Source organism: Octopus sinensis, linkage group LG1 (genome assembly GCF_006345805.1).
Source record: "Octopus sinensis linkage group LG1, ASM634580v1, whole genome shotgun sequence".
In the NCBI taxonomy this organism is placed as follows: Eukaryota; Metazoa; Mollusca; class Cephalopoda; order Octopoda; family Octopodidae; genus Octopus; species Octopus sinensis.
Window position 1 is genome coordinate 75461008 of NC_042997.1, and position 18798 is coordinate 75479805.

An 18798-nucleotide genomic window follows, 5' to 3' on the forward strand; every position below is an offset into this window, starting at 1 on the left:
ACTATTCTCATCTCCCTCCAATATATATTGTGTTTTTAAACATAGGATATCCATAAAAGATGAAAATTTTAAAGTAGTAGGTATCTCAAATTACATAAAAAAAATTATTAACTTTAATCCTGAAAAGTAGCATAATCCACTACTTGTATCATAATCTGACAACTTATTGAAGTCTTATAGTTATGCTTATTCTTAATACGAACATTATTTTTACATTTCTTTTTGCTTATTATTTTTTCATTTTACTTTAAAATAAATCTTTATCGATTTCATTAGATATTTGCCTCGTGTTTTGGATAGTTTGGTTCAACTTCTTCATGATGAAAACTGTGTAAGTAATATTTCTTTTTTCTCACCGTACTGTTCTTCCTAAATATATTTATTTGATAGATGGATTAAGCAAGAGGAGAACTACTCATAAATTTTGCTAGAATTTGTGCAGTTTTTTTTGTGGAAGGTAAGAGAAAAACCTGTCTAAAAATGAAGTTCTCAGATATATATCTATGGAGAACACATGGGGCAAAGTACAATATTCAAGGCTGAGAATGTGATACAAAATGGGTAACAAAACATGTGCATTGGGTTAAGTTTATATTTTATTATATAACATTTTGTGAAGGCAGCAAACTGGCAGAATCATTATTGCACTGGACAAAATGCTTAGTAGCAGTTTTTCTGGCTTTATGTTCTGAGTTCAAATGCCACTGAAGTCAACTTTGCCTTTTATATTTTGGGGTTGATAAAATGAGTACTGGTGTTAAACAACTAACCCCTTCCCCAAAATTTCAGGTCTTATGCGTGTAGAAGGGATTATAAAACATTTTGCGAGCAATAACATTGTTGGTTACTAGGCGTAACATGATAAATTCCATTGTCTCGACCACGGTCAAACAATGATGATGATGAAAGGGCATTCACCAGTTCACTCTATTTACAATATGAGTGTCTACAACTCAGGCAAAACAAATACTACGGATAATTTTAATTTGAAAACACTAGTTTCTTGGAGGATTTTGACTGGCAACTGGTGGTGCTGTCACCTATGGTTGCTTTCAGAGTTTCTTGGTTATGATGATATACATCCGTGAAAGATATTAAGAAAGCCTGCACAGTTTCCATATATCAAATTCCACTCACATGGCATTGCACAACCTATAGTAGATTTCTGTTTAATGCATTGCACAGAAGGACCAAACTTTGAACCACATGATTTTTTTAAGCAAAATTTTTAAGCATGGAGCCTTGCATGTACCCTTGTTGATATACATTATTGCATAAGTAATGAAATACTGTCAATTTTAGAGATGAGTATTCAGTTGTTTCATCATCTACACTGCCTACTCATTGTACGAGGAGGTACTCAAAAGTAACTGGAAACATCCTCTGTGGGACAAGCCCATTGTAGTTCAGGCTTCCACTACTGGGAGCCATTTGACATAACCCTCGCACTTCAGTATGTCGACCAGCGTCATCAAGTGAAGTCGTACTGTTACGTGATACATCTTTGTTTTGCAGTGTTTCCCCCCTGTTTATCAATGTTTGCAATGGCAGACACAAAAGAACAGCATGCTTCTATGAAATTCTGTTTTCTGCTGGGGAAATGGCAGCTGAAACAGTTGTCATGCTTTAAACAGCTTGCAAAGACGCTACCATGAGCAAAACACAAGTTTATGAATGTCTGTCACGCTTTAGGAATGGTCACTTTGTCATTGAAACCAACCTCATTCAGAGCATCTGTCAACCTCCTGAACAAATGGAAACATCATAAAAATTCATGAACTAATTTTGGAGGATTATCACCAAACCGTTGATGAACTTGTTGATATTTCTGGTATCCTGGAGCTCCTGCCAACAGATTTTGAGCAAGGAATTGTGAATGAAAAGAGTTGCAGCAAAATTTGTGCCTTGTTTGCTCACAGAAGATCAAAAGTAGTCACAACTGAATGCGTGTCATGAATTGAAAGAACAGTTGGAAGTTGATCCAGATCTTTTTTCAGAAGTCATCACTGGTGGCAAAAGCTGGCGCTGCAGAATTTGTAGATGTGGAAGAGGTGAACAAAAAAGCAACAGAGATGTTACGGAATCACCCGTCGTCGCTCGCCCGAACGGGCAAGTTCGCCACGGAACCCAGAGAGGAGAGGAGAGATACAACAACAACAACAGCAGCAGCAGCACAGAGATACAGAGGCAACCCAGAGAGACACAAATAGGCAAGGCACAACTGGCTTACATTTAACAACTAGTTTATATGACAATCAATTGTTACTACATCAATCACATTTCAGATACATTTAAAGGAAACAACAAATCAATACAGGTATACAACAGATCAAAGCATTTCAAGGGTACACGTCCGAAGACACAGTTCTTTTTCAAATCACATCAACAGATAACGTTCACAGTTCTTTAAAGTCTTTTTCTATTTTCTTTTGTAACATGTATCAACACAATTCTGAACATAAATACCACAACTCGATAATCGACACATCGACAAGTCCCTTTCTCAATTCACAATGTTCTTTTCACTGTCTCATTTCTTTTCACTGTTCATTTCGATTCCTTGTCCTTCTTTTTCTACACATATCAATGCACAATTCACGTACCTTAATTCCTAATTAGAATAGCCAGTGTCCCATATTGCACTTCATCTCTCTCCGTACCGCTAACTCCAATTTGCCAAGCTCCTGAATCCCAACCGCTTGCCCTGACTTCCAAAATCCGACTGTCCCTCTATCACTACCCCTCAATCTGTCTCTACTGCTCATACCCTCTCCATCTGCTCTCAGCCCTAACTGCCTATCTCTATCCTCAATCTGTCTCTTAGCCCTATACTCTCTCTATCCCGCCTGGTCCTATGTCCCTATCTTTATCGGCGCTGCTGCTGTCATCCTCTCTATCTGCTCTCAGATTCCTTACTCTATCTTTCTCACTACTTTCCTCTTCCTCTTCTTCAAGGGGTGTCTAGAACGACCTCCAATCGACCGCACAAGGCCAAAGGTCCCTCCAAAAGCCATTACTCTTCCAGTAAACAAAGGGCTGTCGCTTTTTACTCCAGACCTGCCGGCACCACTCCCACAAAGTGGGTCAAGAAATACTGCACTAGCCAAACCATAACAGAGACATTAAAAGGCACCACTTTGCAAGAGTTCCACCAATGTTTCGAATCATGTATTGCATCAATGTATTATGCTTTCAAGGCAATAGAAGTGTAAACATGTAAAACTAAATGAATAAAATAATATTGCAAAATTCTGGTTTCTTTTGAGTTCTCCCTTATATTAGTGTGTAAATGGCAGGGCATTTCACAGACTTTAGAATAAGACCTTGCAGCACTGCTCAGCACATTGAGCAACAATCATTTTCCACCAGCTTTGGTCATCTACTACTCTAGTACATCCATTCCATTTAATGTTAATTGTCCTCGGGTTATCTTGAAGTGCTAAGGGATCTTTAGCCTGCCCCTTCTATACATGCCAACAGGTGGTACCCAAGTCATGGTTGTTTTCAAGTACTGTAGTTGGCTAGATGGATAATGTGCCCAGCCAGGCAGAATTGGCATTTTGCTACAATCTCTTGCCATAAATGGGAACTTGCTCTTCTCATAATCTCGTTCTTTGTCACACTGCTATCAGTTGACTCTCAGGATCTTCCTAAGGCATGTTTGATAGAATACATTGTTTTTTATCCTTCTTTACTATGCTCTTGCTGCCATTGATTGCAGTGAAGCTAGGAATGTATAGAGGCTATAGACAGAATGATGGAGTTATATAGATGTTTAGATCCACCTTATACTGTTGACCACTGGTCTATGTCACAGTATATAAACACACATGCATACACGCAGTAGTATCAACATATATTTATACACATGCACATGTTTACATGCCATGACCAAGCACGCATTTACAGGATGTAGACATTCGTTTGTAAAATATTTATGACAACTTTTCTTTCCTCTTAATGACAGCAATTATCTGCTCCTATCTCCCTCCTCATTCTCACCCCTCTTCTTTGTTCCTATCAACTCTACAACTCCCACATATTTGCCCTCATTTATCTCTTTCTTATTTCTTGACCATTTTATTTCTTCAAAAATTAGGTTTTTTCTTCTGTTCTTCCGGTTTTACTTTCCATTTTAACTCACCTGCAGTGAGTTAACTTTGAACAAGCGACAATGTAACCTTCACTGCCAATAAATTGTTATTGTTCATGATCGTACACTGCCCACCTTTTGTTCTCTGTACATGCCATGGACTGCTTAAAGATTACAAATTTCCTTTGCTTGACTCTCTGGATCTTACCCAAGTCATTAACCCTTTTGTTACTGTATTTATTTTGAGATGCTTCGTGTTTCTTTCAATTAATTTTAAATATAACGAAGAATTTAATAAAATAACTTAATTATCATTAAGCTAGTGTTAGAAACATAAATTGTGACTACGGTTTGGTGGAAGATTTTAATTCAAAACTTATGATAACAAGACATTTGTACTACAGAACCAGAGGCAGTTTCAGCCAGGTTGATATTGAAAGGGTTGAGAATGAAATGTTCAATTTTGAACTGAAAGTTTCTTTTACTTTGTCTCAATAAAAGGCAATGCAGTTAATCAATGTATGCACCTAAATTATCAACACAATTTTGCCATTTTATCAGTAGCTTAGTAAAGTCACCAGACTGGAACTTCTCAAACCATCGACATACAGTGCGCTCATTCACCCAATCTTCACCAAACACCTCATTGATGTTTTAAGCTGTCTAGGATGCATTGGTTCCATGATGGAACTCTTATTCATAAACAACACAAACTTTTTATCTATCCATGCTTGGGTTTAAAAAAATTGATTTACTAGAGAAAACTAACAATATAATCAGACACCATGAATTGCATTTTGAAAAGTCATGATGTAACTCTTCAGTGTTGTAAAACAAAGAATTGTCAGGATAAAACATTAAAATTAACAACTGTCAAACTTGGTGCATAAGAAAATTGGACATTTCATTCTTCATGACCTGATATAAATAAAGATATTATTGTTATTATTAATAAATAACAATAATATAATATCTTTATTTATTTTTCAGGCGGCTTTGGGCGGTTTGGTAACGAAAGGGTTAAGTCGCAAATGAGGATCACAGATATAGGTATATCACATGATTTTGAACTTTGAGATATTTTCATTAGTTCTCATCAGTAGGTCTCACTGCTTCCATGGATTAAACTTATACTCACTTCATCATGCCTGTCAGTGTTGAAAGAATAGACCCAATTTCAAATGATATCAGTGTATAATTATACATATATATATGTATATATATATATATATATATATATATATATATATCGGTTATGAGAGGTAATGGTGTGAAGAAGACCCAAAGGTGTCAGGTAATGCTGAGTAAGTGCTATGGACAGACTGTAGTTAAGCTCCAGATGATTATGCGAATGAGGAGTCCGTCAGTCATATATCAGCATGCATATATATAAAAAATTAACAGAATGAGATAAAAATCCAAGGCTGTGAAAGATTTCAGAACATTTATAAAGAAAAGGTCTTACAGCTCTTTCTGGAATATTTTGTATATCCTTTCATCGGAGACAGTGTGAGAAAAGGGTTAAGCAATAGTTATTCTAGAGAAGATATGAAATAGAGAGTGAAATGGAGGAATGAAAACAGATTGAGATATGCAGGGATATTGTATCTGCAGTTCCGTTATTTTCATTCCTCCACTTCACTCTCTATTTCATATCTTCTCTAGAATAACTATTGCTTAATCATTTTGTCACACCATTTCCGATGAAGGAATATATAAAATATTCCGGAAACAGCTGTAAGACCTTCTCTTTTATAATGTTCTGAAATCTTTCACATCCTTGGAATTTTATCTCATTCTGTTAATTTTATATTTATATAAAACCCTGCGAGAGTCCAGTCTGTTGGTTCAAGGAGCACAACTATTCAACTCCATTCCGGTACATGTCAGAAATCTATCAGGATGCAGTGTGGAATCATTCAAATTGCAGCTGGATAGATACTTAAGCACCATTAGAGATGAACCCCATCTCCCAGGATATACACAACGAGCACAAACTGACTCAAACTCGCTCCTACACATGTCAAAATTAAACAGAGAATACAACCTGGCAACCACACCAGACTCTGAGGGTGGAGTCTTCGACTTGGCCTGAGCATGGACTCAAACTCAAATGAAATGAAATGAAATATATATATATATATATCATTCTCATCATTTAGTGTCCACTTTCCATGCTTCTCTCTTGCACACTACATCTGATGCCTCTTATACCCAACTTTTGTCTCAAGACTTTTACACTCTGTCATACATGCATACTGACAGTGCACATCCAGCAAAGCATACTAGATTCATTTCTTTCAAGCCTTTTTATGTCCTCTGCAGTCACAGCCCGTATTTCACTGCCATGTCGCATTGCTGTTTACACACAGGTATCATACAATCTGCCTTTCACTCTGAGAGAGAGAACCTTTGTTACCAGCAATGGTAGAAGCTCTTTGAACTTTGCCCTGCCTATCCTTGTTCTAGCAGCTATGCTCTTGGAGCAGCCACCTTTAGTGCTGACTTGGTCACTTAGGTAAGGGAAGCTATCTACTACTTCTGAGTATCCCCCTGGGCATTTGACAAAGTCTGTTTCCTGTACATTTCTTGAGTTTATTGTACCTATACACTTGCCACCCACAAAAACTACTTTCTCTGTTATCCTTCCTCTGATATTGCTGCACTTGTTATGTGTCCTTAACTTGCACCAGGTATCTCTTAAAGAATTTCTCCCTACACCTTGTTTACAAATTGAGCAGGACCATCTACCTGAAGGGATTTGTGATTTGTCTGCTCTCCTACTTACTAGAACTTCGTTATTTGCTAAATTAGCTTTGAGGCCCTTTCATTTCAGATCTTGCTTCCACACCTGAAGTTTCTTCTAGTTTGCTAGTGATTCAACTATAAGAACAAAGTCATAACACAGAGGAGCTCCCAAGGGTAGCCTGTCTAAAATTTGTTATAACCTGGAAGACTATGATGAATAAGAAGGAAATGAGAATCAGTCCTTAGGAAACTCCTTCCTGTACACTAAATTCATTGTTATACATGTTGCCAAATTTCACCTTAGTAACAGTATCCCTATACATGGCTTACAATCTACCCCTAGCTTCTGCATTGACAACCAGATAAGGGAACCTGTCAAATGTTTTCTCCATGTCAGCAAAAGCCAAGTACAGAGGTTTTTGCTAAGTACCTCTTTTTGCAGCTGCCTAACCAGGCATCAGTAGTGTTTCTCCATGGCATAAAACCAAACTGCACCTCATCTAGACTAACTCTCTTCTTAATTTGAGCTGTGACCCTCTCAGTAAGTTACATCACTTGATCCAACAATTTGATACCTCTGTAATTATTTCTGTCTAAACCATCATCTTTACCTTTGTAGCAGTTGACTATAGTGCTGCTACACCACTCATTGGGTATGACTCCTTTGTGGACAAACTGATGAACTATACAGATGACTTGGCCATATCCCACTCCACCAGATATTTTAATCATCTCAGCGATTCTTGCTGATGGGCTGGAAGCCTTCCTCGTCTTTATAGCTCTCATGTCTTTATCTACCAAGCTGTTTTCGATTCAGATAATTGGTCCCTCTGTTGGGTCCACATTAGGCAAACTCTCTTTCTTTCATTTGTTCTCTACATTTAGCAACCTTTCATAATGACACAGCCAAGCCTCTTTCTTTGCAGAGTCACTAGATGCAAGTGAACTATCATCCATGTGAATGCACTTCTCTCCTACAACATCACGATTTTCCTTGACACAGTCTTGCAAACCAAAACACTTCAAGCTGCTGGTCCTCGCACTGCAGAACATTGGCAAACTTCTTCCCTTCTGCTTCACCCCTGGCCATGCCTCCTAGCTTCCCTTTTAGTTACCTGATATAGTTATTTGCTACCGCCATGCTTCCAAACCTATTTCTTTGCTCTACACTGTTCCACCACCATGTCACCCTAGGTCTGGTTGGGACTTTGCACCAGATGCAAATTTGGTCTGTCTGTAATTCCTCCTCTTCATTATATTCTTCAGTTTGGACATCTCTAAATCTGATTATTCAAAGGATCCTCAAGCTTCCAGATCCTTCTTTTCCAAGCTGGCCTGCTTCTTGCAATCCTTCTAGTCTGAAGTCGCTAATGAGTAACCTATGCTGAGGGGTGCATTCTTCACCAGCGAAGGACTTTGCATTTATGAACAACCATGGATCTCACATTCTGGTGGGAATGTTATCAATCTGGCTAGTGTGGTCACCAGATTTATAGATTGTAAATGGATAAATGAAAGTAAGTGGTACTCAAAATATGTGGTAGGAGTTATATTATTACCTCTGCCTTAGCGAAGACGGAGGTATTGTTTTCATATCTCAAGAATCACTGGATGGATTCAGATGAAAATTTCAGGGATGTTTAGCCTGGTGACTGGCACAAACAGATTAGATTTTGGGATTGATCTGATATCAGACAAAGATTCTGGATTATTTTTCCGTTTTGTTTTACTTAATTTTTGAGAGTTATCACGTTCATTTTTAGTATTCTCATTTGTGAGAGCAGTCAAGTTTATTTCAGATATTCTCATTTTAAGAATCATCTCCAGCTAATCATTGAGAGGACACTTGTGTTGCCTTGGCGGAGGTTTGCACTCTCTGAGTGCTCTTGTTTAATAATAGTTTGGCTTAACTCCATACAATTTACAGTTTGTTAGGCATCTAGATAGGGAGAGAGAGAGAGAGTAGTGGGATAGAGAGTAGTGGGATATGAGGAAAATTCCAAATGGTTTCTCAATGTTAGGTTTCATATTGATGAATTCAGATCACTCATTATTGTTGGTCTGGAAGCAGCCTTGTTCTTAGGTTCATGTGGTCAGACAAGATCTTGCTAGGTTGCTGTTCTGCTATGTCTGGAAGCTGTGGTATGGTTTATATAGCAGCATCAATTTGTTGCATTTGATACTATACATGGCATGGTTGAACATTGTTACAGGTGAATGAAGATCTAACACTTTAAAGGGAACAGCCTTTCCACAGATTTGGTGGTGCCTGTGTGGATTCTCAGCATAGATGGGTCTGTAGTCTCTATGGGTGGCAGGAATTAGGTAACCTTCCATTGTGTATGGAGGAGCTAGGCTTAAGGTGATACATCTGGATTGCCAGCTGCCAAGGTATACCTCTGATGGTTAGAGTAAGACAGTTCATATTTCAGTTTGATGGATACTGCAGTTTAGTGACGTATGTGTAGTCTATCTTGGAAGCAGTGTTGGCAACAGTTCCATGTAAGTATGGAGGGGCTCTGTCAACGATGCTCCATTTGTTGTTGGGGAAGTTGTTCTGATGGTCATGGAGTTCCTAGATAAAATGGGACAGGGAAGTGGAGTTTTTCCTATCCTTGCATCTGAAGGAGTGCATATGCTGTGTATAATTTGCCTTGTAGCATTGGTTGTTGTGTTCATGTAGTATTTTGTAATGCCATCAGATGACATGAGGGTGGGTCTATAAATATCAGCCCTTATGAGGCAGGATCAACCCAGTGGGCGATTAGTAGGATTTTGAAAGTTACAGGTTAGAGTGTGTGTTTGCATCTATTGTAATAGCCAATGTTAGAAGGAATTTTGTCTAAGCAAGAGTAAGTAACCTTGAGGACATGGGGTTTAAAAGTTTATAATAGTTATGGGCAAATACCACCCTTACAGGAATTCCAACAAGGGAACTCTGTAGATTCACAGAAACTCCAATCAACTCTTGCTTTAATTAGAAATCTAGTCACAAGCATTAGTAGAATGACCTCTAAACTATGAGTGTATAAAACTTTCATGTACATCAGAGTAACCATCATTGCATTACCCAACATGTCCATTAAAGTCACCAGTCATTATACAAGGGGGCGCTGAAAAGTTCCTGGCTTTAAGGATATTGGGAAAGGTCTGGCTGAAGGCCCAACCTTCCGAGTTCTTTTACAGGGTTTAGAAAAACTGAAGGACCACTGCAATAAGTGTGTGAATAAGTGAGAGATGTTGAAAGAAATCATAATTAATTGATCTTCTTGTATTTTCTTTTACTCAAAGCTAGGAACTTTTCAAATTCTCCTCGTAATGCTGTCATTTATTTTTGAAGTAGTTTGCAAGAGGGCCTCTGACATTTCTTTGTGGTTTTAGGATATCATTTCTGCTGTAATGGGTGGATCTTCTTGAGCACAGCAAGATTCCAGTCTTTTCAGTCTTTTGTAATCTCCTTTGTAAATCTCAGTATCTTGAGATCAACCTTCAATTCTTTGTCTCTTTCTGGATCCATCCATCCACTTTAAGCATTCAGCAATTCTGTATACAACTATCCTCATCCATATGCATCACATAATCAAATCAATGCAGTCTCCTTTCTTGTACACTACATTTGATTTCTCTTATACCCAACATTTCTTTCAATATACTAGCCATGTACAGGGATGCTGTCACTAAGGTGAGGGCTGGCAACAAGTACAGTGAAGAATTCCAAGTAGGGGTCCACCAAAGATCAGTCCTCAGCTCCCTCTTATTCATCATAGTTCTTCAGGCAATAACAGAGGGATTCAAAACAGGATGCCCCTGGGAGCTTCCCTATGCTGATGACCTTGCTCTAATAGCTGAGTCACTATCAGAACTAGTTGAGAAGTTTCAGGTGTGGAAGCAAGATCTAGAATTGAAGGTCCTTAGAGTCAATCTTGCAAAAACCAAAGTCTTAATAAGTAGGAAGGCAGACAAATCACAAATTCCTTCAGGTAGATGGCCCTGCTCGATCTGTAGAAAAAGCACAAGTAGAAACTCCGTAAGGTGTAAGCTATGGACACATCAGAGTGCAGCAATATCAAAGGAAGGCTAACTGGGAAGATAGTTTTTGTGTGTGGCAAATGCTCAGGGGCAATAAACACTGAAAATGTGCAGAAAACAGCTTCCATCACATGCCAGGGAGAAAAACTACAAGTAGTTAATAGCTTCTGTTACCTAGGTGACTAAGTCAGTAGCAGGGGTGGATACTCTGAGCATGTAGCTGGTAGAATAAGAATAGCTTGGACAAAGTTCAGAGAGCTCCTACCTCTGCTAGTGACAAAGGTCTATCGCTCAGAGTAAAAGGTAGACTGTATGACACGTGTGCAAACAGCCATGCTACATGGCAGTGAAACATGGGCCATGATTTTTGAGGACATGTGTAAGCTTTCAAGGAATGAAGCTAGTAGGACGTGTAATGTCAGTGTGCATACACAACAGAGTGTAAGTGCTCTGAGAGAAAAGTTGGACTTATGAAGCATCAGATGTGGTGTTCAAGGGAAACGACTGTGCTGGTATGGTCATGTGTTGCATATTGATGGGGACAACTGTGTGAAAAGGTGTCACACCCTAATAGTAGAGGGAACCTGTGGAAGAGGATGACCTGGGATGAGGTGGTGAAGCATGACCTTTGGACGTTGGACCTCACAGAAGCGATGATGAGTGTCCAAGATATGGCGAAGACCCTGTAAGCCAAATGAGACTATAACCATGGCCAGTGCCACATAACCGGCCCATTCAATCATTGAGCAATAAATTGTGCTTGCAAAGACCTGTTGAGTCAACTGAAGTCATTGTCATGGTTGATGCCAATACCGCCTGACTGATCCCATGCTGGTAGCACATAAAAAGCACCATTCAAGCATGGTCATTGCCAGTGCCACCTGACTGGCTTCTTTGCTGGTGGTACATAAAAAGCACTCTTCATGCATGGTCGTTGCCAGTGCTGCCTGACTGGCTCCTGTGCCAGTGGTACATAAAAAGCACCATTTAAGTGTGGTCAATGCCAGTACTGCCTGACTAGTCCTTGTGCTGGTGGCATGTAAAAAGCACCAACTTCACTCTTGGAGTGGGTGTCTTTAGGAAAGGCTGTAGAGAACTTGCCAGATCAGATTGGAGCCTGGTACAGTGTTTTGGCTTGCCAGTCCTCACTCAAACCATCCAACACATGCCAGCATGGAAAGCGCATGTTAAACGATGATGATGACATTGGCACAAATATTGCACATCCTGTGAAGCATACTAGTTTCGTTCCTCTATAGAATTCACATATCTTCTGCAGTTAGGGTCCATATCTCACTACCATGTAGCATTGCTTTACTTACACATGCATCATACAGTAACTACACATTCAGAACATCATCCTCCACTGCTAATTAGGCCACCTAGGTAACAGAAACTATTCTTTACCTCTAGGGAACTTCCAGTGCATTTGCAAAGATCAATTTCCTGTGTGACCTCAGACTTTATGGCACTGGTGCATCTTCCACAGACAAAAATTACTTTCTCCATTAGCCTTCCTGTGAGTCCACTGTACTTCTTGTGTGTCCATTGCACTGGGTTTACCTTTTGGAATTCCTGCCTACATGTTTCCTACATATTCAGTAGAGCCTTTTACCTGAGGTGGGTAGGGCCCTGTCTGTTTTTTTTTGCTTATTAGAACCTTGCTAAGTTAACTTTAAGACCCATTGATTCCAGGTTTTGCTTCCACACCTGCAATGTCTATGAAAAATGGGAGTGGGCATTGCATCATAATAAGGGTTGTTGGAAGTGTCACTAAAAAGTTTGAAACTGTCTTAATGATGTAAGAACTTGAGGCATCAAATCAAGATGGGTGGGTTGAGTGTACATTCTGTGGACATTTTGCATACTTTTTCAGTTATATATTTATTAGGTTACAATAAATATTAATTTTCAGTAGAAAGATATGAGAAAGTTTTAAATATAGATACTTTGGAAATATAAAATGGATAATTTTTGCTTTTCTTTCTCTATTTTGCACTTCTGACATTATGCTAAGGTTGATCACATAAACTCAAATGTAGCATCTATTTCTGCAATTCAGCCTGGAAAGAAACAGATAAAGACTTGTAGTAGATTATTCAGACATATTTTATGAACACAAAATAACTACTATTTGTAATGACATACATGAGGAATGGATCTTACTGTATCCCTGTATACTAAATATTAGTTCCTTCTTCAATTGCCTGCTCTTGCTTGCTAATAAATCTACTACCATTAGATTATGTTTACTTTTAGTTGTCTACCAAATGACTGAAAGAATATTTCTTTAATTTCCAGAGAATGCACAACACTTTTTAATACCATCATTCTTAGATTTGTTTTGTTTTTTATTTATTTATTTTAATTCTTGTATTGGTTGGCCCGATCTTTAATTATCAGAGTGCATATGATTTTTTCTTGTTTATTATATCTAGTGTATTGAATCCCTGTCACTTGCTGATTCCAAACTGAAAGGTGATACTACTCTTGTAATAAATGCATTAGGAAGCAACAGTACATTAAAGGAGTTAGACATCAGGTAAGATTAAAGTAAAGGATATGTTGATATTTCTTTTTTATTTTAATTTCCACTTGTTTTCTTTTTTATTCATTTGTTTAATCATCTCAATTAGGAAATAAGGTTTCAAGGACTCAGCATCATTCAGAATTCCTTGCTTTATGTAAGATCCATTTATATCAACCCATTTCCAACTATTCTATGTTAGGTGTTCATTGGTCAACAAAACTTTTGCTTTTCTGATGGTGTCCATCTTAGTGCTACATTTCAAATTTTGTTCCTCCCCAAGGTGAATGCATGGCCTACTATTCTACTGTGAAACTGCTTGCAATAGAATACTTCTTGAAAAAGTTATAAGTGGTGGGCCTTTGCATTCAACATTTACATCTTCTGGCCCCACGAAAGTAGAGAACTAGATTGTCCTTGGCCACATATTGTGGAAAGCATTGATCTTACTTGTATTGCCTTTTACTACCTGCCAGTATTTTGAGTTCAAAGATTGTATTGCCTAGATATGCAAATCAACTAAAGTCTTGTTAAAGCTCTACAAGCTTTGGTAAGCATTGCTTGGCTGTTCCTTTTTACCTTGTTGACTTTGGCATCCTTGATATGTAAAGGATGGTCTAGTGTTCATCATTGGCAGTGATAGGTGCCAGGTTATTGTTGTACATGACTTGTGTTTTAGAGCTAGTGATGTTAATTATTCGGCCTATCAGTTTCTCCTGTAGAATCTCTTATTGTCATGATCCCATTAGATATTCATGAATAAATTAACATCAAAAATGGTGGAGTACCAGAAATTTATTTTTAGAACAAATAGTTTCGTCCCTCTACATTATGAGTTCAAATGTTGGTAGGGTCACCTCTGTTTTGTTTTTTTTACCTCTTAGAAGTTCATAAAATATTGACAGATCATTGTTTGAGGTCAATTCAGCTTTGTAACCCATGCTACAGGAAATCCTTTTCACCCTTTGTCACAAGGATCTCTATCAACTTTGCAGAATTCTCCTTTCCTCTGTTTCTTAATCACAGTGGGACCCCTAAGCAGTACTCCTATGGAGAAAACATCCATATTTGCTGACTGCTTTGCATCTAATTCCATATTGCACATGCTAAATCTCTTCAAAAAACTATCCCTCCTACTCCTCCAGGTTTGTCACATACCTAGTGCAAAAATAATTTTAGCTACTTCAGATTGTACACTACTTCAAAAGTACACTGGCCCAACAATGTCCCTTTCATTACCCTCAAATAATCTATTCCTGAGTTAGCTCCTTTCTTCACCAAATACTTCATATTCTATTTTTCTACAAAGATTTGTGCCAATCTTTGGAAATATGCTACAATGTGTCCCATTCCCCCAAAAGATAATCCATTTGACCCATCATCTATCAATTTATCACACTTACTTCCAACATCTCAAAAGTGATGGGGATAGCCATTAACAATTAATTTTTCAACCTTGAATCCCCCTTCCTCCTTAATGACCACCAGTACAGTTTTCATAAGACCACATCTTTTGGAGATCTATTCTATGTCAATCATTAATTAGGTAATTAGCCTTGAGAAATTTTGTAAAAACAGCATATTTTCATTTGACAGCAAATCACTTGACTCTATCAAGTGCAAATGACCTGGCAAAACTGCCTGCCTATGGGCTCCATTTATTTCTTATATCTTAGACTGAAGCTTTCATGTCTGAATGCACAAAGTACCATGTGCTGATGGAGGTTTTTCTAATCGACATTCTAGCACATGTAGTGTGATCAAAGTCTGGTTTTATCGGACACATTCCTCTCCTATGCAGACGATACTGCCCTTCTTTCTGTATCAAAACTTCAGATATAATTTAGACATCTTGTGTCAAATCTGAACTAATTCTAGTAACAGAGGACTTCTTCAATGAGTGCTAATCTTGTTTCTTTCATCAGAACAAAGACACCATAACTACCTCTATCAAAGATGCAATGTCATATTTCCTCTCTTCAGCATGAATAACATGCAACTGGAATGCTTGAGGTCATTAGAAATGCTGGGTCTTCACTCTCACTGATGATATCTCTTAGTGATCACACATCCTCAACATAGCAAAGACTGCAGCACAAAGAGTGGCTTTTCTCTTCAGAGTAAGAAAACATTTTAGCCTTCAGTAACCACCAATCCTTTACAAAGTTCAAATCAAACCTACAGTGGAGTACTGCTGTCGCATTTGGAACATTGTGACTGCTACATGTTCAAACATCATAAAATGCAAAACGAAAAGTAAAAACTCTGATTGGCATGAAGTCGTCCACACATTACAATATTTGACCCATGGATATATTATATCCTAACTCTATCTTTCCTACCACTATTACAGTGGTTTCTTCAGAGGTGACTGATCGGCTATTACACTGAATCAGACACTCTCAATTCACTCATCTTCTATACTGTGTCCACTCCCACATAAATTACATTTCCCAGAATGTCAACTCTCTATAATTCCCTCAATGCCTATATTTTTCCTCCTGCTGTCAACTTGCAACCATCCATGATGAACATTAATGACCTTGATCTAAACAGTATCAAAGGGCCTGTAAATGCTATAGTATTAGCTCCCACCCTTTTTATGAGTGGATAAATAAAATCGAGAAATATATTAACTTACAGCTTCATAGGAAACCATTATTCATCTTTTTTTTTTATATAGACATACAAAAAATGAAATTTACTTTGTCGGTCTATCAATCGCCTTTCCTAGTTTTGTATGTATCTTTTACCTTTTACTTGTTTCAGTCATTAGACTGTGGTCATGCTGGGGCACCACCTTCAAGAATTTTTGGTTGGATGGATCAACCCCAGTACTTATTTTCTTTATAAGCCTGGTATTATTTTATCTGTCTCTTTTGCTAAACTGCTAAGTTACATAAACACACCCACACCAGTTGTCAAGCAGTGGTAGGAGACAAACACAGGCACAAAGACACACACATATGACAGTCATTTTTCAGTTTCCACTTACTAAGTCTACCTATAAGGCTTTGGTTGGTCCAAGGCTTTAGTAGAAGACACTTGCCCAAGTTAAAATGCAGTGAGACTGAACCCAGAGCGATATGGTAGGGAAGCAAACTTCTTACTGCACATCCCTATGCTTATATCAGGTTGTAATGAAAATTCTGTCTGGTTTTTAAGGCTCAATAAAACAATAAAAAAGAACAATATCTGATTTATTTAATTGTTAATATTGTCACCATTCTTTTCTACAACTTCTTTCCATCTGCCAATGTACTTTTTAATGCCATGTTCATAAAATACTCTAGGTTTAGAAGTGAAAAAGGAAATTAACTCATTTTTTACTTCTGCTCTTGACATATCCATTTAAAGGATTTTATAAACTTCTAAAAAAAATGATAATCTGTATATGTGAGGTCCTGAGAATATGATGGGTAATGCATAATTTTCTAGGTGTTTGGTCTTTTGTGCTATGTGAAGTCTAGCATTATCATGATGAAGGATATCTCTTTTACTGCTTGTTAATGAAGGATGTTTTTGCTGCAAAGGTGCTTTCGACCATGTTAGTTGTTGGCAGTGTACATCAGCTGTTATTGTTTGATTGTCAACTAGCGGCTTGTGATGAATTATTCTATGCATATCCTACCATACACTCAGAAGAATCTTCATTGGATGCAGGCTACTTCTGGGCTGCTGAGCTGGCTCTTCACCATGACCGAGCCGCTGACATTTTCATTTAATGTTATGGTAAAGTATCCATTTTACATCTCCAGTAATGACTCTTTTCAAAAAATGCATTTGCAACTCTTGAGATTGCAGTGATGCACAGCAATCAACACAGTATTTGTGATTGTCTGCTGAAAGATCATGCAGGACCCATTTCCAACCTTTGACACTTTACCAAGCCTCTGTAATTCACAATGAATGGTGATATGGCTCACATTGAAGCCCATGCTTAGTTCCCGAACTACAATAGTCTGGTTTGCTTCTAGTGCATCAGGATTCAACCTTCTTGGCTTCAAGTGCATCAGAATCCAACCCTCTTGAGTGCACTTCTCTTGATTCATCCTGCAGGCTTTAGTCCCCATTTCTGAACCATGAAAATCATCTTCTGCATGTTCTGATAGTCTCTACACCATCATCATAAATGTTTTGGAGTGATTTTGCTGGTACACTTGCACTATTCTCTTTTTTAAATTCATAAAGAATAACATGCTGAATATGTTCTTTGCATAGAAAGAGAATATGAATCCAATACAGCAAAGTTGTGATAAAATTGACAAAATCTCAAAGAAAATGATATATTGATGATTTTGTTGTATTTCAAATAGAATTGAGACATTAAATACCTTTAAATCTAACTTGCAAGTTAATTATAAAAAAGACAACTGAGCTTTTGTTATAACCTGATATAATGTTTTTAAAATAACATTTGCAATTTTTAGTTTTGGAGCATAACTGCATGTAACTTTACACACAACTGATATATGTGTCTAATTTCTGATTCCATTCTGTTTGTTTCATTTTAACTTTTGCTTCTTCCAGTTCAAATAAATACTGTTGAAAATGTCACTTCAACTTATCAAATAATTTATATATGAATTGCATTTGATATCAATATATACAGTCTTATTTATACTATATATTCATAAACTCATCTGAATCATTGATTTTCCAAAATCCTATATTGTCATATTACATTTTTGTTAAAAGTTAAAATATTTTCAACTGAAGTAACATCCTTTAAGTTGAGAAACATTTTGCTACACAAACACACATAGACACAAAATTGTTGCTTTAGTTTAGAAATGTGATTGATATACATGAGTGGAATCAGCAGGAAATGTTGAAGGTCTCACTAAATAAAAGATAAACAACTTTTGGAGGAGCCAGTGACCTACTAGAAATAGCAGCCAAATCTCACTTTACTCTAAGAAGGAAGGTTTAGTGAAAATGTGGTCCCTATACACTGTATTTTAAAAATATGCGTTAGCCATGTTTGAAGCTCTTTTATCTTATCTTGACCTATAGCTACATAAAAATATTTTGAAGAGAATCTGTTAACACTCTTATTGGCTATTTGTATTGCTTTATTTATTTCTACTTCAAAGAAATATTGATAAATTTAAAATCTATTTTATTTTTAAAATTTATTTGCAGTGGTAACAGTATGGAAGATGTTGGAGCACGTATGTTGGCAAAAGCCTTGCAAATTAATAACAAATTGCAGACAATTATCTGGGATAGAAATGGCACCACAGTCCAAGGTTTCCAAGATATTGCTGATGCATTAGAGGAGTATGAAGTTTTCAATTATTTTTATCTAAAAAGTCAAGAATTCAGGCCAATGTGTATAAAAAATTATAATGAGTGAAATATGATGGTATAATTCTAAGTGAATTGGTCCCTCACTCTT

The 18798-nt window shown here is 37.4% G+C and overlaps 1 protein-coding gene across 1 annotated transcript in view; it reads left to right on the plus strand.

The window, feature by feature from the left end:
• The window catches only part of LOC115210256, a 439746-nt gene that overhangs the window by 150524 nt on the left and 270424 nt on the right, over positions 1-18798 (plus strand). The window contains exons 14-16 of the mRNA XM_029778744.2: positions 277-331; positions 13309-13412; positions 18543-18680. Of these exons, the coding sequence (XP_029634604.1) occupies positions 277-331; positions 13309-13412; positions 18543-18680 (297 nt within the window). The remainder of the gene's footprint in view (positions 1-276; positions 332-13308; positions 13413-18542; positions 18681-18798) is intronic.